Below are 23,986 nucleotides of genomic sequence, written 5' to 3' on the forward strand. Positions count from 1 at the left end.
TAGAGTTGAAAGAGCAACAGTTTTTCTTACCCTTTGTCATTCGCTGGTGTAGATTGCCAACAGTCACCGGAGGTCTCCAGGGCAACGGAGGCGGAGTTATAGACGGAAAGGCCTCATGCATCAGAGGGCCCATGTGGACGTTTCACCTGAGCCAAGCCGCCTATCGGGACTCAGAAAACTGGAAGGGGCGGGGCCAAGCAAACCTGAGACCGGGGAAGGAGATGCCAAGACAACGGAGGTGCGGTAAAGAGGAACAGAAGACGAGGCGGCGGGGGAAGGGATGGAGAATGAGAAGCCTAGAGGAGACACTAATAGGAAGAGATGAAATGTTCTGCCCACTTTCAAGCTATAAACATGAAAGAATTACCCTAATATAGTTCTATACATCAGACCTTAAGACTCCAACTATCATCGTTATATTATAGATTTTTTAACAGTCATGCCTTTTGCACAGTATTTCCTGTTTTGGTTCTTTCAATGTAGTGGTCACCAACCGATCGATCACGATTGACTGGCTGATCTCCAAGCCATTCTAGTCGATCACCAAACACTGTAAAAAAAAAACACACACAAAAAAAACAACGATAAGGCCTTGGATTCCCCTTTTCTTTTCATTGTTCTTTGTTTTCTCTCCCTCTAGCACTTTTGACAGTAGGTGCACTTGGAAGGTAAAGTGTTCATATTTTTAACCATTTCGGGAAGGTAAAGTGTTCACATTTTTAATCATTTCATGTGTCTGAAGGTAGAACTCCACTTACTCTGCCGGCCCAGAGAGCAAATCAAGTGCAGCTATAGGCCTACCGCTGGCCAATCGTATAGCTCAGATCACCGTGTCTGCAGTGTCCTCGCGCCACAGACTGTAAGAAGAAGCCTCGAACCCACAGCAAAGTTGATCATGTTGAGATTTAAAAACGTTTAAAACCATGACTAAAGGGACTCAACGAATACAGCAAAGAGCTGCTGTTAGAATGTGTATGGGCTCATTGTAATGGAATAAATGGAATGGTATCAAACACATGGAAAACAAATGTTTGACTCTGTTCCATTCCAGCCGTTACAATGAGCCCATACTCCCATAGCTCCTTCCACCAGCCTCCACTGCTGTCAACACTTTGTTCAACCGTTTTATAAGTCATAAAAATGCGTGTTTCGATAAGCTTGCGTTATTTTCTGCTCGTCCTTTTTAATATATAGGAATATTTCACTTTCTCTGGTCAACATGAATTGGTGCTTGAGGCTGAAATAATGCAGTGCGACTAAAATTTCCCATCAGATGGATTAAGACTGTCCCTCTTTCTCAGCGACGAGAGGGTACACTGCTCCCGTCCTCCCCTCAGACTAACCATCAGTCCAGTAAAAAAAAAAATATATATATATAATGCTCACTCAGCTGTGCCTCAAGTAATACAACAAATGATATATTACCAGTGTGATCATATACCTACAATGTTGAAATATAATTTTAAAAATGGTCTGAGAAGAATAACATTGGCTGGGCAATTCAAGGGTCGGCAATATGCAGTGATAATGTTTTGGGCCTATAGCCTACTGCACAAACTTCATTGCTATAGAACTGTGTTTAATTGGTTGTTGCATAGGCTTATTTTTGTTTTGTTTTCATCTGAGCGGTAGATCTTGGCTTGCATTTTGACTCCAAAGGTTGGTGACCTGTGTTTGTGTATCACTGTTCACCAAACCATTTCCACGCAATTGGTAGTGATGGCTCATTGTTTTAATGTCACTGCAGTATTACGACACCAATATGTGTCTGACAAAAATGTTGTATTTCTGGTTAAGACTTACCTACGGTCCATAGAAGTTGTAATGTGTGTACATTTTTCTTCTGCATTTCAGTACGTATCATACCACATGCATATGTGGTGTTTGCCCGCCCTCTCTCTCCTCACGGCACATCAGTGGTTTAATGATATCTATGCAATGATTCCTTAAATTCACAGAGAAGACAGATGGTAGAGGCTGTATGCTGCCAGTTGGGATTGTTATTGTATGCATTAAGTGCCATTCTCTATTCCTTTATTGGATTTTTAATTACGCACATACCTGATCTTTTTATCGTTTCTGGTAATGCATACGGGCCCAATGAAAAGTGTTCTCGGATGTTTCAAAATAGCGGGACATTCAAAAGTATTAACTAGGAGATATAATATTGAGTGACTGTTGTAAACTGTTATTCTGGACTAATCCAAGGGCACCAAACTGTATGCCAGTGTGTTCCTCTGTGCCAATCAACTTTGTCCTTGAGTTCATCTCAAGACGACATATTTACTTAGGATCTTTCGAAAACTTCTACCGTTTAAAAAAAAAAATCTCGGGTGTTCAATTTATTTGGTGTGTTTATTTCTTTGTCACACTGTCATTCCACAAATAGCCTTGCTGTATGAGTGCCTTGGACGTGGGACCAAAATAACAGTTCTTTCCCGAAAGACCCTAAATGAAAGTATTTATATCTACTGTATATTGCTATTTGAGGTGGTGGCATTATTTCATATTGATTAAATGTATTTAGTTTTGTTCTTTGACTGGGATGATGTTATTGTGCAGTATGTAGCTACTTGCATTGAATGTGTTCTTGTGTGTATGCTCTGGCTTTGCTGATTATGACCAGGTTCATGCCATCCATGTTTTGAACTTTGGGGGGTGTCTAGGGTAGTTTCTTTTTTTTGTATGAATATTTATCTATTTGGGACTTTTTGAGAGGATCAAGGTAGATTCAGCATTATGTTGTTTCTGAACTTTCCGCAGTTCACTGGATGGACCTTCTGTTCTTTATCCTGGCTTCTGTATAGATCCAATTTTTTTTTTGTATGTATTCAGCTGGCCTTGATTTGTATATTCACAGCTGGCCTTGATTTGTATATTCACCAATGATGTTTACACATTTTTAGGTTGAGCACACTTTCTATACTCACAATTAAACCATCATAACAGGTTTCCACCACCACATCATGCCATTGACACTGCCTGAGCCAATCTCTGCTGTTCTAAGATCAAATAGATAAATGACCTGTATCTCATCTATGGCTGCGTTTACAGCTATACTGTTTGAGTGAATTAATAAATGATTACTGAAACCATGTCACGTTAATTTGTCTGCCTTTTTTTTATTGAATAACACAATGTAAATCAAATTGAAAATGGGCCATTTGTGTCAAGACAAACAGGGAGAATATTTCTTTATAGGCTATTAGGAACCTTTGCAGTTAGTTCCCGATGAATTTCTGCCGCGGTTCACTGAGGGTGACTCCTCCCTCTTTCATTGCTGTCCGGAAGGACTGAACCTGAAAAAGAGAAACGCACACAAACACTATTTTACAAAGCAAGTCAGTTAACACGTTCTTATGATGGACAATGCTGGGCCAATTGCGTGCCAACCTATGGGATGCCCAATCACAGCCGGTTGTGATACAGCCTGGATTTGAACTGTAGTTACGCCTCTAGCACTGAGATGCAGTGCCTTAGGCCACTCGAGAGCCCTGAGGGGTATACTACACATCAAGCTAGATGGATTCAGGCTTTTCTGAAATTAGCTAGGTTCAGTTAGTGCCACATTCCAGCTCAGGCTTCATCCATGTTACAAATGTAGATATTTATAGTGCACCCGCCGGCTTACTCAAGCTGGACTTGTAATTGCGCGTTCATGTCGCACATGGCTACTTGAACGCTTCATTGTGACTGCTGAAACATCCATCCACGGTCCAGTTAGTGCCACATTTTCGTTTGCCGAAATCAAAATGAAAAAGGTTCACCTGCAAATTCAGCATGCTATGGTATGAAAGTGTCTTGTGTGCTTATCAATGCACAAGTCCCCTTTCCCCCACTCCAATCGATTAAAGAATTTTATTAAGTCAAAAGAAAAAGTTTAAGTCAGAGGTGTCACTACAGACCCTGGTTCAATTCCTGGCTGTATCACAACCGGCCGTTATTGGGTGTTCCATAGAGCGGCGCACAATTGGCCCAGTGTTGTCCGGGTTACGCTTCGATCACACCAAAGTTGCATTTTGGTACACCAGAATTACATTCTAAGCGTTAGGGTTTGGCCCGGGGTAGGCCGTCATTATAAATAAGAATTTGTTCTTAACTGACTTGCATAGTTAAATAAAAGTTCAAATAAAATGACAGTGTAATATGTATTTGAATATTACTCTTAAACATTTTATCAATAAAATATTTAAAGCTGCCATATGTAACCCCACCAAATTCACAGATCTGTCCTTCTCATTGAAAGCAAGTCTAAGAAGTGGTAGATCCACAGAACAGACATTTCACTGGAAGTATAGATGTGAAGCATCCGCTTGGTGTTTCCACTCACTACCAAATATGGTAGAATTGCAATATTGCACTTCACAGAGTAGACGTGATAGCAGCACAAAACATGATACAAACATTATTGGGCACAGACAACGGGAAAGAAGATAGAAACAACAATACATCACACAAAGCAGCCACAACTGTCAGTAAGAGTGTCCATGACTGAGACTTTGAATGAAGAGATTGAGATAAAACTCCAGTTTGAGTGTTTGTTGCAGCTCCCATGGCGCAGGACCTGTACACAATTCCTGTAAGCTAAAAATGTCCCAGTTCTTCCATGGCCTGCATATTCACCAGACATGTCACCCATTGAGCATGTTTGGGATGCTCTAGATCGATGTGTATGACGGCGTGTTCCAGTACCCGCCAATATCCAGAAACTTCACACAGCTATTGTTGAGTGGGACAATATTCCACAGGCCACAATCAACAGCCTGATCAACTCTATACGAAGGAGATGTGTCACAGTGCATGAGGCAAATGGTACTCACCGGATACTGACTGGTTTTCTGATCCACTCCCCAACGTTTTTTAGGGTATCTGTAACCAACCATCTTTATTCCCAGTCATGTGAAATCCATAGATTAGGGCCTAATGCATTTATTTCAATTGATTGATTTCCTTATATGAACTGTAACTCAATCTTTGAAATTGTTGCATTCATATTTTTGTTCAGTATTCTTTGATTGGTCCTCAACTCACGGCTCAAACGCTTCATTCAGGATAAGTTAAGTGGAGTTAGCAGGTTAGCTACGAATAATTAATTGCCGTAGAAATTGACCGGGCTAAAAGGTGGACCTAAGTTACCTCGGCTAACTCCTCAAACCAGATTTATAGTATAGGGCTCTGGATCTTCCTAAACTTGGCCGTATCCAACTACTCAACAACATGAAGCCCGTTTCTCACACACACACACACACACACCTCTGTACTCACAGCATTCTACTTGTACTGTCAAGGGATGTCACAACCCCCCACTCGTACTTACAGCATCAGAGCGATACTGCCAGGGGATGTGTCTGTACACCATCCTAGTGATGCCAGCTTGATGACACCTCTGTGCTAGTACCTCACCCACAGCCTGGCTGGCTGCCACACAACGGGTAGAACCAAGCTCACGCTTCAGGGCCCACTCTTTGGTGGAACACGACAGCACAGGGACTGCATCACCGTTGGCAAACACCTCAGCTGTTACATAGTGCTGGGAGCGAGAGAAAACCAACCTGAAGGAGGAGAGAAGAGTGGGGGAATCGGTGGAAAAGCAAGGGGTAAGGGCATGAAGACAGATGGCAGAGAAGAGTAGGGGAAAGACAAAAGGGGTTATAAAATGAGTGTCAATCTGTATGTCTGCCTATTTAGTGTCAATCTCTTCATCCAAAGTATGAACACACAGATCCTTACTTAGATGTGTGTATTGTTGTGAAATTGTTAGATATTACTGCACTGTTGGAACTAGAAACACAAGCATTTCGCTACACCCACAATAACATCTGCTAAACACATGTATGTGACCAATAAAATTAGATTAGATTTGAGACACACCTGTGGTAGAACTTTTGGGAGGGCCAGGTTGTTCTCCAGCCCCTGTCCTTCACCGCTAGAGCCATCTGCTCCAGGTTCCGCGGGTTTCTGTTCACAAATGTCGGGCTCACGGCTTCATTATCATCTACAGTCGGCTGAAGCTTGGGCGCCGCCAGGCTCATACAACGGACTGGAGAGAGAGAGAAGTGGGACCAAGAGAAGAGCATGGTAGTGTATAAAGCAGCATTAGGAACATGCTAACCCAATAGACATTTTCAGAAACATGATGACTTACACAACACATTTGGCATCAACGAGGAGCAGTGTTTTCTTACCCGATTTCTGATATTGGTTGATTGCAGACCCACTCTGCCCGCACCTTTGAATTTGACCTAGTAATAACCGCACGGTTCGATTTAAATCACCCAAAACTGGCATCCTCTCGTTCCTTATGTGGTCATATATGAGTAATAACGTGCAGTCTATACTTGATTATCCACTTTAATGACTCATATCATAGAGAAAACAGTATAATTGTGTATATTATTTAAGCAGCATTCGCCTTGACATGTGTGCCGCCATCTTTGACACTTTGCATGGACCACTTCCTTCTTCGTCATCTTTGACAACTTCCGGTTCTACCTCGTAAAAGAGAGACGTTGTTGCGCTCTACAAATAACACTATCCATAATTTAAACATTGATGGTGTTATTACAGATTACCAAAAATCGCTAACTACTGTAGCAAATTTTTTTAAATAGGAAATTGTATAGCTCTACGTGCTCTCAGGAATCCATATATATGTTTTTTGACTTACTGAATAATGTTCACTCTATCAGTGACATAGAATCTAAACAGTGTGATGACCACATCATAGTTGAAGATATTATCGACTCTATCAAACATCTAAAAAACACTAAATCCCCAGGCATTGATACGGCAGAATTTTATAACGGCAGAAGTTATTTTCTGAACAAGTACCTCCCTTCCTACTTAGTCTTGTTAGAGAGTATTAAAACAATGTTCTCCCTCCTACAATGACTCAGGGGTTAATAACACTGATATCTAAGCCTAAAAAGTGCTGCTCATCAATAACTGGCATCCAATTTGTCTTCATAATAATGACTACAAGATATTAGCCTTACTAATTGCAAAAATAATTAAAGAAGTCCTGGATGCAATAATTGATGAAACACAGACTGGCTTTATGAGGGACAGATATTTCTAACAATATCAGTCTAGTATTAGACATACTTGACTACTCAGACCTAATAATCGAGGATAGCTTAATATTATTTTGGATTTTTATAAAGCATTTGACACAGTGGAGCATCAGTTCTTCTTCCACTCACTTTGAGAAATGTGGCTTTGGGGATTTTTCTGTAACCGAGGAAAGACCGATTCAGGCTGGATATTCGACGGATATTCGCCTGTAGCTTTCCTTACGTCCACCAATATCAGTTAGGAACCGTCAACATAGTGACAAATCAAATTTTTCACATTTCAATAGCCCTTTAACCATTACTCCTAAAACTTTCAAAATTGGTTATAGCTAACCCGATGGGATAGACACACATTGAACACACTTTTTTGTTGTCGGTTTACATCTCACACTATTTCAAATTAAAATAGAAAATCAATAGCGTCTCGGTCATGTGACCCACACACCTGAAACAAGGTTCATAATGTACACTCAGTGAACTTATACATTGCACACCCTTTTGTTTGTCCATTTCAATCTCATGAGACTTTACAATAATGTTTAAACTGTTCAAATTTCAATAGCTCCTCTGTGACCTACAACCCTCAAACTACTTTCAGAATAACCACTGAGTAGCCGTATATATAGAGCACAACCTTTTGCTAATCCATTTTCATCTCACATGATTTTACATTCATTTGCAATGTTTTTTGAATTTCAATAGCTCTCTGGTCATGTGACCTACAACCCTCAAACTGCTGTCATAATATCCACTGACAAGCCTTATACTGTACATTGCACACCCTTCAGTTTGTCCATTTTCATCTCACACAATTTTACATACATTTTTCTAAATGTTAAATTTGCCCGAAGAGAGGGGCCCAAGCCCTGGAAAGTGTTCCGGTAGACACTAGTCAGATTCCCATATCGATCAATGTGATATAATCCTTTTCCGAAGCATCTGGCCTGTATCTTAATATTAATAAATGTGAACTCATGTCAAAGATTGTGTGGCACCCTCATATTACGGCATTCCAGTGAAAGAAGAACTTACATATTTAGGCATGAACATTACTAAGGATCAGAAGTCTAGATGCTTACTAAATTTTAATCCTCACATTAAAAAAAAACCCCAGAAGAAGCTAAATCAATGGCGACAGAGGGACTTCTCTTTAAAAGGTAGAGTCATAATTACCAAGGCTGAAGGTATCTCTAGACTAACATATGACACTCTATCTTTATATCTTGACGGTAAAATAAGTAAGGAGATAGACCAGATGCTTTTCAACTTTCTGTGGAGAAACCCTACCCATTACATTAGGAAAACTGTTGTAATGAACACATGATTTACGGTGGGCAGAATTTTCTGGATTTTACTACTTTAAATAATACTTTTAAGATCAATTGGATAAAACAATTCCTATATGGAATTTTATTCCTCATCATGTCTTCTCTACTTTTGGTGGCCTTAACTTCATGTTGATTTGCAATTATAATATTGACAAAGTTCCAGTGAAACTCTGCTTTTCATCGGCAGGTTCTTGTCATGGTCCTTAATTTATAAGCAGAATTGTATATTGTATAAAAATACTTCTTGGAGTGTCTAGTTTGAGAAACAGACGCCTCACTAGTCCTCAATTGCAGCTTCATTAAATAGTACCCGCAAAACACCAGTCTCAACGTCAACAGGGAAGAGGCGACTCCGGGATGTTGGCCTTCTAGGCAGAGTTCCTCTGTCCAGTGTCTGTTCTTTAGCCCATCTAAATTTTTTATTTTTATTGGCCAGTCTGAAATATGACTATTTATTTGCAACTCTGCCTAGAAGGCCAGCATCCCGGAGTCATCTCTTCACTGTTGACATTGAGACTGGTGTTTTGCTGGTACTATTTAATGAATCTGCCAGTTAAGGACTTGTGAGGCATCTGTTTTTCAAACTAGACACTAATGTACTTGTCCTCTTGTTCAGTTGTGGACCGGGGCCTCCAATTCCTCTTTCTATTCTGGTTAGAGACAGTTTGCGCTGTTCTGTGAAGGGAGTAGTACACAGGATTGTACGAGATCTTCAGTATCTTGACAATTTCTCGCATGGAATAGCCTTCATATCTCAGAACAAGAATAGACTGTCAGTTGGAAAAAAGTTTGGATGTTGCCACACACATACATACTTATTAACAAAATTAAGGACGTTTCTTAAATTATTCATAAATATTATCCTACCAACCATTGAATGAAGAAGTAAACAAAAACATACATTCAAATTGTACCTTTTGTAATGACCACCAAAAAACAGTGTTGCATATTTTTGGGAATTGTATTCATGTAAGGAGTCTGTGGCAAGACATCAGTAGATTTATAATTTAACACATTTATGAAGATTTTACACTATTATGGAGAGATGTACTGCTTGGATTCTTTACTTATGATATAAATAAGTTGAAACAATTTTAAGTATTTACATTTCATTATTCTTTTGGCCAAATGTCATATTCACCAATGTAAATTTACAAACAAAACACCACATTTTATTACCTTGCAAAAATAAATTAAAGTATATTTTAAGGCAATTAAATACTCAGCCAACAAAAAAGCTAATAGAATTATCAATGTGTGTATGCCCCTTAAGGTCCTTGTGTAATGTGATATTGTACCCCCTAGCCCAAATGTCCTTGTATATTCTTTATATATACTTGTGTTCCAATGTAATTTTTGTATCGATTTGTTAATAAAAAATAAATAAATACAATTCTATATTTAAAAATAAAAAAAATTAAAGATGTCTGACTTCCCTAATTTCTACAATAGGAACAAGTCAAATCGCACACCCACACAAGAACCGTCAGGAAAGAAAACTGTCTTTAATTTCATTACAGCCCTAGAGTTAAACACCGTGATAGTGCAAAGAGACAGACAGTACGATGTGAACCGTCATACAGAGAATGCGGAAGAACAATGGCAAAACATTGATCTTCATTCAGATGGTTCTCTGCTCAGATGAAACAGAATGTGAATGACACATGAGTTTACAAGTTTCCCTTTCCATAATTATTAACCGTGTTCAAATATGACACAAGAAAGAGGTGTTGAGTACCATGAAAGGTTGTTCGTGTTACCATCTGTAGTAGGATGTCCCTTGGGGATACCCGTAACGAGGTATGACATGCGAGGGCTAGGTTAGTAAACATGCTGGAGCTAGAACCTCGTTGTCGTGAGTCCTTATTTTAGATAATACTACACCATCATAGCAAAATCATGTCTATGTGGACTCTCTTCAAGACCACAACAGATGAGTTAAGACAATTGGTGTGTGACTTATCTTTACTGAACTTTGAAATCACGGTCATGTGTGAAAGTCAATAGCACCCATTTCCTGAGTTATTCAACCATTTTCAAATAATGCTTTGAACGATAAACAGGGAGGCTGTGAATGCATTACTGTTAATATATTATTTAAACAACATTATCTAAAGGTACATTACTGGAAGTTGAGACACATGGGGTGTGTTCGTAAATTCACTCTGGAGTGCTCTCTGGGCTTTCATAAATTCAGAGCGTTGTTAGATTGTCCTTTTGTGAATTCTGAGCGTTTTGCTCTCGGGGTGTTCAGAGCGCACACTGGGAGCTCTGGCTGAGGAGTAGGGTTGATCCGAGCGTTCTGACCTCACAACAGCAGTCAAGCACCCGAGCTAACTGGCTAAAGGTGGCTAGCTTGCTAGCTACATCCAAACACAAATGAGAGAACACCTAACTCTGACCATTTTATTCACCCTAGCAGAGCTGGTTAGACTATTTTCGTGTTATCTAGGGCATTGGTGACTAACTGTACTGCTGGCAACAATTGAATTCAAAATAATTGCAGACACCATTCATTCAACGGGTGTTGCGTGTTCGTAAATTCCTGAAATCAGAGTAGACAGCCAGAGTGAATTTACAGACCCACCACATGATCAGTGCAAAGAAGGAACAAGAAAGAAATTCTGATTTTGATGACACAGCATGCATGCTGAAATAGGCACATAAACACCCCATAGCATAGTGCAAAGGCCTAAATGTATTCTTGTACATTGAACACATTTTACAAAACACAGAGTGTACAAAAAAAGACAGCAATCATTCTGAAATGTGTGCAGTGTGATAGGTGCAGAGCAAGTTAATATAACCATTTGGCAATCATAATTCATTGATCGTTGAAATGATCAGACGAGGCGTGGATTATGGAAGAGAAGGAGAAAGGGTTCAGCTTGTAACCTGTTCCACTGTAGAATTTATTCTGGAACTCCACCCTAGGAGAGAGACAACATTTTCAAAAATCAACAGACAATATTGCATTACATTTTTTTTTAATGAATAATATATTTGATCTTATTCTCCATTCACACACTCTTCACACACTCTTCACACACTCCTCTCCCCTTCGACTAATTCCTTCCCACCATCTCTCTCTCATTCTCACCCCCCCCCCCGGTCCCCCTTCTCTCACCAGTGCAGACGCAGGGCATGCAGGAAGGCAGACAGGCCCTCCATGACCAGCAGGACGGAGACTGTCAGCACCGCGAAGACGATGAAGAACAGAAACAGGATCACAGATCCCATTTTGCCTTGCCAGGTCAGGGCGTTATGCAGCACCATCGTCCAGAGCACCTCCGACAGCTCTGGAGGGTGAAAGGGGACACACTGAGTAGGCGCTAGAATGAGTTAGCACTCTTAAAGAAATGAGTCAGTGTGCGATCAGTAAGTCACTGTAAATCAGTGGGGAAAGTGTGTGTGTGCGTGTGTGACTCACGTGCGTGTGCAAGGCTGAGGGCCCACAGTCGTAGGTAGGAGGCTGTGTTGGAGATGCAGCCTAGACAGTACTCTATGGTGTGGATGGCCTGGTGCATGAACGCATCAGCAGCGTCAAAATCCTACAGAGATGCACAGAGATTTAGATTCTTTTTTTTTAAGACAGGGAAAAAGGGTAGAGAAGTTGGACGGAGTAATATGTTATTCCTTGTGACACTAGCTCGGGCTATGAGTATATTGAAACGGAGCTAGCACGGGTAACACAATGATGACTCGCTCCCTCTCACCACCTCCTCCTCTCTGTGACTCCCCACCTCTCCCTGATGAGCATTGATGGAACTGCTCTCAGCCAACAGGGGTCGTCTGTCTCCTGCCTGGAAGACACAATCACATCAGACCCACTCACAGAGATTATAATACATACTGTATATAAACACACATAATAAACTCAGCAAAAAAAAAAGAAACGCCCTCTCACTGTCATCTGCGTTTATTTTCAGCAAACTTAACAAGATTCAACAACTTGAGACATAAACTGTGACTACAGATATGGAATAATGTGTCCCTGAACAAAGGGAGGGTCAAAATCAAAAGTAACAGTCAGTATCTTGTGTGGCCACCAGCTGTATTAAGTACTGCAGTGCATCTCCTCCTCATGGACTGCACCAGATTTGCCAGTTCTTTCTGTGAGATGTTACCCCACTCTTCCACCAAGGTTCCCGGACATTTCTGGGGGGAATGGCCCTAGCCCTCACCCTCCGATCCAACAGGTCCCAGACGTACTCAATGGGATTGCGATCCGGCTCTTCGCTGGCCATGGCAGAACACTGACATTCCTGTCTTGCAGGAAATCACGCACAGAACGAGCAGTATGGTTGGTGGCATTGTCATGCTGGAGGGTCATGTCAGGATGAGCCTGCAGGAAGGGTACCACATGAGGGAGGAGGATGTCTTCCCTGTAACACACAGCGTTGAGATTGCCTGCAATGACAACAAGCTCAGTCCGATGATGCTGTGACATACTGCCCCAGACCATGACGGACCCTCCACCTCCAAATCGATCCCGCTCCAGAGTACAGGCCTCAATGTAACGCTCATTCCTTTGATGATAAATGCTAATCCGACCATCACCCCTGGTGAGACAAAACCACGACCGGTCAGTGAAGAGCACTTTTTGCTAGTCCTGTCTGGTCCAGCGACGGTGGGTTTGAGCCCATAGGTGACGTTGTTGCCGGTCTGGTGAGGACCTGCCTTACAACAGGCTTACAAGCCCACAGTCCAGCCTCTCTCAGCCTTTTGCAGACAGTCTGAGCACTGATGGAGGGATTGTGCGTTCCTGGTGTAACTCAGGCAGTTGTTGTTGCCATCCTGTACCTGTCCCACAGGTGAGATGTTCAGATGTACCAATCCTGTGCAGGTGTTCTTACACGTGGTCTGCCACTGCGAGGACAATCAGCTGTCCGTCCGGTCTCCCTGTATTGCTGTCTTGGGCGTCTCACAGTACGGACATTGCAATTTATTTCCCTGGCCACCTCTGCAGTCTTCATGCCTCGTTGCAGCATGTCTAAAGCACCCTGGGCATCTTTCTTTTGGTGTTTTTCAAAGTCTGTAGAAAGGCCTCTTTCGTGTTCTAAGTTTTCATAACTGACCTTAATTGCTGTTAGTGTCTTCATGACCGTTCTACAGGTGCATGTTCATGAATTGTTTATGGTTCATTGAACACACATGGGAAACAGTGTTTAAACCCTTTACAATGAAGATCTGTGAAGTTATTTGGATTTTTACTAATTATCTTTGAAACACAGGGTCCTGAAAAAGGGACGTTTCTTTTCTTGCTGAGTTTACGTATATTACACATACAGATGTTATACACATAAGACTAAACAAAGTCATCCTAGATACTTACGCTCAAATCAATAGGCATAGCACACGCCCAGACAAGACAACACAGTTGCTCACCATGTGCCGGTGCTTCCTCTTGTGTGTGATGTATTGATGGATGGGTTTCCCCAGCAGCAGGACTGGAACAGAACACAGCGCCAGTACCACCAGGACCTTCTGCACCACCAACTACAGTACAGAGAGAGAGGGAGTTAGGACGTCACACACACACACACACACTAGAGTGCAGGTTGTATTTTGGAGAGAGCATGCTGCCATACCATTGTTTACCTATAGCTTATATTTTCAAGGACTCAGGTAACATTAAGCATACTTTAGACAAATAAGTACATTGGAGTGAGCACGTTGTGTGCCCTTCCACAAACATACCAGTCCTGTACAGTGGCATCATGTTTCCCCACAAAACACACACATTCAGACAGATACATTCAGACAGACACCTGTCCTCTGTAGAGGGGCGGGTTGTCCTTGTTCTCGGCGAATAGGAACATGTCTATGAAGTGGATGAGGATGCTGGGGGCGGAGTTAGAGTGGGTCGTGTCGAAGGCCAGCCACTTGAAGATGACCATGAAGACCAGGTAACCAAACAGACACAGCATGAAGAACAGCTCTGGGATCAGTACCAGGAACACACTGCTCAACTGGTTAAAGTGTCTGGAGGGATAGGGGAGAGAGGGATGGGTAGAGTGGGAGAAGGATGAATAGAGAGAGACAAAGAGAGAAGTGGGTGGGTAGAGGGAGAGGGATTAGTAGAGAGAGATGGGTAGAGAGAAGGAATGCATAGACAGAAGGATGGGTTTGAGTAGAGAGAGGGGTAGGGATAGCAAGAGGGATGGTGAGAAAATTATTAGATTACAGTGATACTCCCTTGCAGTTCCATTCACACCAGGATTGGGGTCAATACAGGAAGTACACTCAAATTCTAATTCTCTACAATGCTTTTCAATGAAAAAAATGTGAAATTGGAATACTTTCTGAATTTAAATGGAATTGACCCCAACCCGTACAGGCACACACACACACACACACACACACGTTCCCTCACATGTAGTTGAAGAAGGCCAGACAGACTCCGAAGGTCATGTGGATGACCCCGATAATGACAGACATCTTCATCTTGTAGGAGTTGAGGAACGTCAGGTGGTTGTTGGACATACCCCAGATCTGAGAGGGACAGACAGACAGTCATGGAAACAATCATTACAGAGAGATGAGGAAGAGATAGACTGAGAGCGAGAGACGGAGGAGTGAGAGAAAGATGGAGGCAGTGTGAGGTGCATTTCCATACCGGGTCGATACCAAAAGGATAGGGTCCTGTAAAAACCCCAGTGATGTTAGGGTCCAGGGACAGGAAGTTGTTCTCTTTAACAGTTGTTGGACTAAGAGAAGAAGAGAGAGAGAGAGACACAAAACTCATATTGTAAACATAACATACAGGACAATCAGAAAAGTGATTGTGTCGCTGTTATGCATGTGTGAGTGACCGACATGGGCACACGTGTATGTGTGTGTGTGTCCTTACTTCCACTCTCCGTTCTCAAACATGGGTCCTACATGCCAGCCCGAGCTGAAGGGGCTGAGTCCTCTGCTAAAACACTCATTGTAGATGGCCCCAGTGTAGACAGAGAACAGTCCCATCAACAGGATCAGATAACGTCCTCCAAACATCATCCGCCAGATCTAAACCACACACAGAGAGACAGTATATTAGGACTGTTCCTGTGAATCAGATTTGTCAGTCTCCCAATTTAAAGGGTGTGTATGAAAAGGTGCGACTGTGTGTGAGTGTGTCTGTGTGACCTCATTAGTGTTGTTCCTGAGTTTGGGGTCCTTCTCCTCCAGAACCATCCAGAGGGCAGCCAGGGACATCAGCAGACCGTGACCCACGTCCCCAAACATCACAGCAAACAGGAAGGGGAACGTGATGATGGTGTACACCGCTACAGAGACAGAGGGGAGGAGGGAATGAGAGAGAGGTGGAGGGAGATATGGGGATGGAGAGAGGTTAGCCAGAGAAAGTAGGAGAGGAGAAAACAGAGAGAGGGGCGAATGAGAGAACGGGGGGGGCATAATAGTTCTGATCGCTGACATATACCAGAGGAGCTGGTTCTTCCCTGGGTTGTTGGCTGGTTAGAGGTTGGAAGTGACCGCTAAACGAATTGATGTATTGATTGGACTGATACCTGGGTTGACCTCGCGGTAACTGGCCACTCCGTAGGCGTCTACAATGTTCTGGAAGCCTGCAGTGAAGGAGTTGGTGGGAAACAGTGTAGGAGGAGGCGTGGAGCAGGGGAGGCGGTTGTAGAACGAGTCCACCCCGCTGCCACTCTTCCTCTGATAGGGGGAGAGACAGAGAGCAGATGAAGGGGCTTAAGGTCATACACATTTAGGGTACTGTGTAAAATGACATCCATTCCTACATTTAAACAGAGTGACGACAACATACAACTAACTCGCTCTTGTTGCGTTACTCAACCGCACACAATCTCTGTCCCTCCTCTATTCTCCCTTCTTCTGTGTCTCCCATCTCCAGGTCCCTGTTTCCTTCCCCTCGCTCACCCCTCCTTCCCTCAGGGCGCTCTGCAGCTCGGGCAGCTTGCGGACGGGACACCAGGCTTCAGCGATCAGACACTTGTCGGTGACGGAGGGGCTGCAGAGGTTCAGTACGGCCTGGACTGCCTTAGACTTCTGGACCCGCACCTTCCACTGGGGCAACACCGCTACTGTACGCACCAACATCTGCTGGAGGAACTGCTCTGTCTGAAAGAGGACCTGAGGAGGGGAGGGCAGAGGGGTGAAGGACGAAAGGGGGAAGGTGTGGATTAGAGATGGAGTTCGGAGGAGCTTTACAGACAGTAAACGTTCGCTCTGTTTGCTGTACCCAATGATTTCTAGTGAAGTTTAGTGATAGAGCATCAAAGTTGAAGGTGAATGCATTTTATACAGCGCTCGTGTCTGACTTACTGATTTGATGTCTTCAATTCTGCCCTGCAGTCCCTGGAGAATCTCCTCTCTCTCCGTGGGACTGTCAGGATACTCAAACACCTGCGCGTGGAAGCTGGAAATGCAAGTTATCCAGGAGGTGCAAGAAAGACAAGGGTCATTAAACAAGCATGTACATGGACCACCGCAATGTGGTAAATGACACCACAAGAAGTGGACAGGTTTACTTACCAATCACAGATCTTCTTGACCTTTTGTCCAATCTGATCTCCCCAGTAGGATACGAGGAACACTGTCCACTGCACCATCTCCCCCTGCAATCCCATCACATATTAGAAATGTTGATGCATTGACCATCTTGTTTGCCACTCTTACTTATATGAAAATTCCACCCCAAAAACTTTTGTTTTCTGTTTTTGATTTGTTTCAAGATATATAACTTCCAACCCACAGAAATACAGCCAGTATTATGCATTTAGCATATGATGCAACTTGATTGCCGATATGCAAAACATTTTGGGACTATATCAATTATGGACTAATGAAACAAATACCGAAAGATAAATTAAACAAATACCAAAATATAGGGTGGAGTTTTACTGTAAGTATAACTTTTCTCTTCATTCCTTTCCTCCTCCTCTCCCTCTCTCCTCACCGTGACAGGATGCTCCAGCTGCTCCTCCATCTCTCTGAAGTCCACGACGACGTACCCGCGGCATGCTCGCCATAGCAACCGCTCAAATGATGGGACTTTCCAGGGGTGGACCACACCGGCCACAAAACTGCAGAAGAGAGAAGGATGAGAGACGAGCAAAGAAATAGGTAAGTTGGCAAAAGAGGATGTTGACCAACTTGAAAATCAATCATTGTCCAGAGCCAATGTAAAAAATAAAAATAATAAGGTGGAAGGACACTGGCAATCACTTTGACCAATGATGCTTACTGGAGGTGAACATCCTGTCGGTTAGGCTCCAATATGCCTACTGTTTCACGTAGAGAAGGTGGAGCCTGTAAGAGGAAACAATAAAAAGGGTTCGGGAGACTTTAACACATCCAAACAGTCGTTTAGGTTCTCTGAAGGAGTGTGTCTGGTTGTGTGAGAGAGAGCGAGAGAGACAGAGAAGAGAGAGAGAGAAATAAAACAATAAAATATACAGACAACAAATTCCAATTGGCTGTACTTAAACTCTTTAACATCATCCTTAGCTCTTGCCATCTTCCTGGGACGGCAGGTAGCCTAGTGGTTAGAGCATTGGACTAGTAACCGGAAGGATCTGTCGTTCCACCTCTGAACAAGGCAGTTAACTCACTGTTCCTAGGCCGTCATTGAAAATAAGAATTTGTTCTTAACTGACTTGCCTATTTAAATAAAGGTAAATAAATAAAATTCCCCCAATATTTGGATCGCCCCAATCCTCAAAAGTGGAGACAAATTTCACCCCAATAGCGTGGGATATGTGTCAACAGCAACCTTGGAAAAATCCTCCACATTATCATTAACAGCAGACACATACATTTCCTCAGTGAAAACAATGTACTGAGCAAATGTCAAATTGGCTTTCTACCAAATTCCTGTACGATAGACAACGTATTCACCGTGCACACTCTAATTGACAAACAAACAAAACAAAACAAAGCCAAAGTCTTCTCATGCTTTATTAATTTAAAAAAAGCCTTTGACTGAATTTGGCATGAGAGTCTGCTATGCAAATGAATGGATAGTGGTGTTGGGGGAGAAACATACTACAGTCGTGGCCAAAAGTTTTGAGAATGACACAAATATTAATTTTCACAAAGTCTGCTGTCTCAGTTTGTATGATGGCAATTTGCATATACTCCAGAATGTTATGAAGAGTGATCAGATGAATTGCAATTAATTGCAAAGTCCCTCTTTGCCATCCAAATAAACTGAATCCCCCAAAAACATTTCCACTGCATTTCAGCCCTGCCACAAAAGGACCAGCTGACATTTCAGTGATTCTCTCGTTAACACAGGTGTGAGTGTTGATAAGGACAAGGCTGGAGATCACTCTGTCATGCTGATTGAGTTCGAATAACAGACTGCAAGCTTCAAAAGGAGGGTGGTGCTTGGAATCATTGTTCTTCCTCTGTCAAACATGGTTACCTGCAAGGAAACACGTGCGGTCATCATTGCTTTGCACAAAAAGGGCTTCACAGGCAAGGATATTGCTGCCAGTAAGACTGCACCTAAATCAGCCATTTATCGGTTCATCAAGAACTTCAAGGACAGCGGTTCAATTGTTGTGAAGGCTTCAGTGCGCCTAAAAAAGTCCAGCAAGCGCCAGGACTGTCTCCTAAAGTTGATTCAGCTGCGGGATTGGGCACCACCAGTACAGAGCTTGCTCAGGAATGGCAGCAGGCAGGTGTGAGTGTATCTGCACGCACAGTGAGGCAAAGACTTTTGGAGGATGGCCTGGTGTCAAGAAGGGCAGCAAAGAAGCCACTTCTCTCCAGGAAAAACATCAGGGACAGACTGATATTCTGCAAAAGGTACAGGGATTGGACTGCTGAAGACTGGGGTAAAGTCATTTCTCTGAATCCCCTTTCCGATTGTTTGGGGCATCCGGAAAAAAAGCTTGTGCGGAGAAGACAACGTGAGCGCTACCATCAGTCCTATGTCATGCCAACAGTAAAGCATCCTGAGACCATTCATGTGTGGGGTTGCTTCTCAGCCAAGGGAGTTGGCTCACTCACAATTTTGCCTAAGAACACAGCCATGAATAAAGAATGGTACCAACACATCCTCCGAGAGCAACTTCTCCCAACCATCCAGGAACAGTTTGGTGACGAAAAATGCCTTTTCCAGCATGATGGAGCATCTTGCCATTAGGCAAAAGTGATAACTAAGTGGCTCGGGGAACAAAACATTGATATTTGGGGTCTATGGCCAGGAAACTCCCCAGACCTTAATCCCATTGAGAACTTGTGGTCAATCCTCAAGAGGTGGGTGGAAAATCAAAAATCCACAAATTCTGACAAAACACAAGCATTGATTATGCAAGAATGGGCTGCCATCAGTCAGGATGTGGCCCAGAAGTTAATTGACAGCATGCCAGGGAGGATTGCAGAGGTCTTGAAAAAGAAGGGTTGACACTGCAAATATTGACTCTTTGCATCAACTTCATGTAATTGTCAATAAAAGCCTTTGACACTTATGATATGCTTGATTATACTTCAGTATTTCATACTAACATCTGACAAAAATATCTAAAGACACTGAGGCAGCAGACTTTGTGAAAATGAATATTTGTGTCATTCTCAACTTTTGGCCACGACAGTACATTATAAAATCCACGTACACAAACAAGTACGCGGTTAAAATTGCCAAAAAAACACACATTTCTTTCCAAAGGGCCATGGGGTGAGACAGGGATGCAGCTTAAGCCCCACCCTCTTCAACATATATATCAACTAATTGGCGCGAGCACTAGAGCAGTCTGCAGCACCCGGCCTCGCCCTAATATAATCTGAAGTCAAATGTCTACTGTTTGCTGATGATCTGGTGCTTCTGTCCCCAACCAAGGAGGGCCTACAGCAGCACAGATTCTGTCAGACCTGGGCCCTGCCAGTAAATCTCAGCATAACAAAAGTAATGGTTCTAAAAATGGTCTAGTTGGACGGACCACAAATGCTAATTCCATCTTGACACCGTTGCACTCGGCCTAAACATCATCGCCACAGGTAACCTCCAAAAAGCTGTGAACAAGCTGAGGCAAGGCAAGAAGGGCCTTCTATGCCATCAAAAGGAACATAACATTCTACATAATTAGGATCTGGCTAAAATTACTTGAATCAGTTATAGAACTCATTGACATTTGTGGTTGTGAGGTCTGGGGTCCGCTCACCAACCAATAATTCACAAAATGGGCCAAAAACCAAATTGAGACTGCATGCAGAATTCCGCAAAAATATATTCTGTGTATAACGTAAAACACCAAATAAAGCATGCAGAGCAGAATTAGGCTGATACCCACTAATTATCAAAATCCAGAAAAGAGACGTTAAATTCTACAACCACCTAAAAGGAAGCGATTCCCAAACCTTCCATAACAAAGCCATCACCTACAGAGAGATGAACCTGGAGAAGAGTCCCCTAAGCAAGCTGGTCCTGGGGCTCTGTTCACCAACACAAACAGACCCTACAGAGCCCCAGGACAGCAACACAATTAGAGCCAACCAAATCATGAGAAAACAAAAATATATTTACTTGACACATTAGAAAGGATTAACAAAAAAACGAGCAAACTAGAATGCTATTTGGCCCTAAACAGAGAGTACACAGTGGCAGAATACCTGACCACTATGACTGACCCAAACTTAAGGAAAACTTTGACTATGTATAGACTCAGTGAGCATAGCCTTGCTATTGAGAAAGGCCGTCGTGGGCAGAACTGGCTCTCAAGAGAAGACAGGCTAAGTGCACACTTCCCACAAAATGAGGTGGAAACTGAGCTGCACTTCCTAATCTCCTGCCAAATGTATGACATTATATGTATGATATTAGAGACACATATTTCCCTCAGATTACACAGATCCACAAAGAATTCAAACACAAACCCAATTTTGATAAACTCCCATATCTACTGGGTGAAATATCAGTGAGCCATCACAGCAGTACATTTTGTGACCTGTTGCCACAAGAAAAGGACAAACAGTGAAGAACAAACACCATTGTAAATACAACCCATATACAGTGGGGCAAAAAAGTATTTAGTCAGCCACCAATTGTGCATGTTCTCCCACTTAAAAAGATGAGAGAGCCCTATAATTTTCATCATAGGTACACTTCAACTATGACAGACAAAATGAGAAATAAAATCCAGAAAATCACATTGTAGGATTTTTAATGAATTTATTTGCAAATTATGGTGGAAAATAAGTATTTGGTCACCTACAAACAAGCAAGATTTCTGGCTCTCACAGACCAGTAACTTATTCTTTAAGAGGCTCCTCTGTCCTCCTCTCTCATCTTTTTAAATGGGAGAACTTGCACAATTGGTGGCTGACTAAATACTTTTTTGCCCCACTGTATATGTTTATTTATTTTCCCTTTTGTACTTTAACTGTTTGCACATCGTTACAATACTGTATTTGTATATAATATGACATTTGAAATGTTTTTATTATTTTGGAACTTCTGTGAGTGTAATGTTTACTGTTCATTTGCATTGTTAATTTCACTTTTGTTTATTTATCTGCTTCACTTGCTTTGCCAATGTAAACATATGTTTCCCATGCCAATAAAGCCCTTAAATTGAAATTGAATTGAGAGAGGGTGGTGATGGGAGGTGTAGTTTTGACCTGTGAGGCGGTGAGGGAGTGGGTCTGGGTGAGAACTCCTTTGTACTGGCTGAGCTGGATCTGCTGGGCTCTGAGACTGTCTCTGTTCCTGGACACCTCTTTGAGCTCCCTGGCCAGCCTCTCACTCTCCTCCTCAATGGTGAGCAACTCTCTGGGCTGGGGGGCCGAGGGGTTCGGGCAGGGGGTCGGGCCATGGAGGGGGGGCAAAAGGGACCTATTGATCTCCTGCTCCAGGAACGCTGAGTGGAGAGAAGGATGAAAAGACAGAGAGATGGAGGGAGAGACAGGGAGAAAGATATGGAAGGATAGAAAGACCGGAGAGAGAGAGAAAGAGAAATGCATAGGAGAAAACTGTCAAACATAATTTTCCTGTATTAGTATAGGGGTTTTAATGAGCGGTTTAGGAGACGATAGTGTGAGAGATCTAGATACTCACTGAAGGTTTTCTCCAGTTCCTGACATCGTCTTACCTCCCCCACAAACTTCCTCTGGAAGGAGTTGACATTGGGGTTCAACTGATTCACCACGGAGGGAATTAGCAAAAGAGACAGTTAGTTACTCACAAGTTATTCACACGAGGCTTGATTTAGTTGACACGTCGTTAATGTCAAACTTAGTTATTCATAGCAAGACGGTTGAGATGTTAGTTGCAGCTATTAGTTCTAAGCCAGTGAATCTTTAGTCACGCGAAGATATGAGACAAACGAGATCGGGGGAGAACAGAACTCACGTCTCTGAACTCGACCAGGCCCAGTTCTCCCAGTTCACTGACACAGTTATAGGCTGAACCAGACTGGAGGAAGAGCTGCACCAGGCACACCTCCTCACTACGGAACATAGAACCCATCACCACCTAGAGACAGGCCTAGAGGGAGAGGGGCAGGTGGAGAGAAGAGAGCAAGAGAGAGAGGGAAGGTGGGTAAGGTCGAGAAAGAGACAGTTGGAAAGCAGATTGGATAGGAGGAGTAAATAGAAAAGAGTAAGGAGAGATAAGGAGAAGAGATAGATTGTGGTAATTGTATTAAGGTGCATAACACCACCAGAGCAATAGGCCTACACCCCTGGCTTCAAAAGCAGCTGACAGAGGACAGTTGCAGAAAAGGGAAGGATGTATTCAGGCCCCCTCTGCCTAACTGAAAAAGTCACATGAATTGCAAAACAGTGGAATTTCCACTCAAGCTGCGCTTCCCAACTAATGACATGCTGACAGCAAGTCAATACATCTAGCCGTAGGTCTCAATACACGACCACCTTTCTTGTGGGTAACGAAAATAGGTCCATAGTGAGGTATTTCAAGGACTTATCGGAGAAACTGGAGAGAGACTGAACGAATAGACTACACAATGAGTGATAGGTTCGGTTTCGCTTTACCAGAAAAAGGTGCACCACCCACAAATGCCGCGAATTCGTCCAGCATCAATCATTCCAAACTAAATTAATGTAACAATTTTGCGGGGAGAGTTGCTGTCATCATGAGACATTGTTGGCAACATTGTATGCAGAAGTTGGCAAATGTTCCCCCCTCTCTTGTCAGTCAAAACCCCAAAAAACGGATCCTGTTTGGCGACTATGTTTCCATATAGTGCCTTATTAGGCTATAAATAAGTTATTATTATTATTACATCAGTTATTATTAGGCAACATATATTTTTTTCCAATGTCAGCATCTCAAATAGCCTACAACAGAAGGTTCAGGTTATCCACATACCTGTAACTGAAATCAGACAACTTGTTGACCGACCACCATATACGAATCTATCCTTTGAGAACAAAGCACGTTGCAAATGTACAAACTTGACCTGTTTTCTTCAATCTGTTCCGCTCGATCGAATGTGACGGCTGCTTGTGAGAGTTAGCTCCAGATGACAGAAAAGAACACCAAACAGTGGCAAACAAATCTCTTTTGACCGTAAAGTCAGTTTCTTAACATTCTTACTGTACTGTCACCGGCACGCCACCAGTATTCTGCCAGCAGCAAAAATGATGACG

At 42.6% G+C, this 23,986-nt stretch overlaps 3 protein-coding genes across 7 annotated transcripts in view; 1 reads left to right on the top strand and 2 right to left on the bottom strand.

The window, feature by feature from the left end:
* The window catches only part of LOC118376527 (protein phosphatase Slingshot homolog), a 24,649-nt gene extending 21,552 nt beyond the window's left edge, over positions 1-3,097 (top strand). For all 3 annotated transcript variants that reach the window (XM_035763245.2, XM_035763250.2, XM_035763256.2), the window contains one exon: positions 53-3,097. In XM_035763245.2, coding sequence (XP_035619138.2) covers positions 53-247 — 195 coding nt within the window. In that variant the 3' untranslated portion in view covers positions 248-3,097. The remainder of the gene's footprint in view (positions 1-52) is intronic.
* mrpl18 (mitochondrial ribosomal protein L18) lies at positions 3,098-6,461 on the bottom strand. 2 transcript variants are annotated; one of them, XM_035763272.2, is made up of 4 exons: positions 6,186-6,461; positions 5,872-6,040; positions 5,266-5,552; positions 3,098-3,299 (listed from the first exon to the last, which is right to left on the bottom strand). In XM_035763272.2, exons 1-3 carry the CDS (start codon positions 6,286-6,288, stop codon positions 5,294-5,296), a joined length of 531 nt encoding a protein of 176 aa, XP_035619165.1. In that variant the 5' UTR covers positions 6,289-6,461; the 3' UTR covers positions 3,098-3,299; positions 5,266-5,293. The 2 variants fall into 2 exon arrangements, with proteins under 2 accessions (XP_035619165.1, XP_035619162.1); XM_035763269.2 differs by having other exon boundaries at positions 5,318-5,552; positions 6,186-6,459.
* A 3,426-nt stretch (positions 6,462-9,887) lies between these two features.
* Positions 9,888-23,986, bottom strand: LOC118376572 (V-type proton ATPase 116 kDa subunit a 3-like). 2 transcript variants are annotated; one of them, XM_052508911.1, is made up of 20 exons: positions 23,797-23,986; positions 22,728-22,862; positions 22,434-22,512; positions 21,998-22,236; positions 17,619-17,683; positions 17,331-17,457; positions 16,907-16,989; positions 16,697-16,790; positions 16,292-16,504; positions 15,916-16,066; positions 15,533-15,672; positions 15,255-15,412; positions 15,021-15,111; positions 14,778-14,896; positions 14,173-14,386; positions 13,790-13,900; positions 12,118-12,204; positions 11,832-11,952; positions 11,529-11,700; positions 9,888-11,331 (listed from the first exon to the last, which is right to left on the bottom strand). In XM_052508911.1, the coding sequence occupies exons 2-20, from the start codon at positions 22,842-22,844 to the stop codon at positions 11,226-11,228; spliced, it is 2,487 nt and encodes an 828-aa protein (XP_052364871.1). In that variant the 5' UTR covers positions 22,845-22,862; positions 23,797-23,986; the 3' UTR covers positions 9,888-11,225. The 2 variants fall into 2 exon arrangements, with proteins under 2 accessions (XP_052364871.1, XP_035619178.1); XM_035763285.2 differs by having other exon boundaries at positions 23,706-23,986.

The sequence above is a fragment of the Oncorhynchus keta genome, chromosome 4, assembly GCF_023373465.1.
Source record: "Oncorhynchus keta strain PuntledgeMale-10-30-2019 chromosome 4, Oket_V2, whole genome shotgun sequence".
Classification (NCBI taxonomy): domain Eukaryota; kingdom Metazoa; phylum Chordata; class Actinopteri; order Salmoniformes; family Salmonidae; genus Oncorhynchus; species Oncorhynchus keta.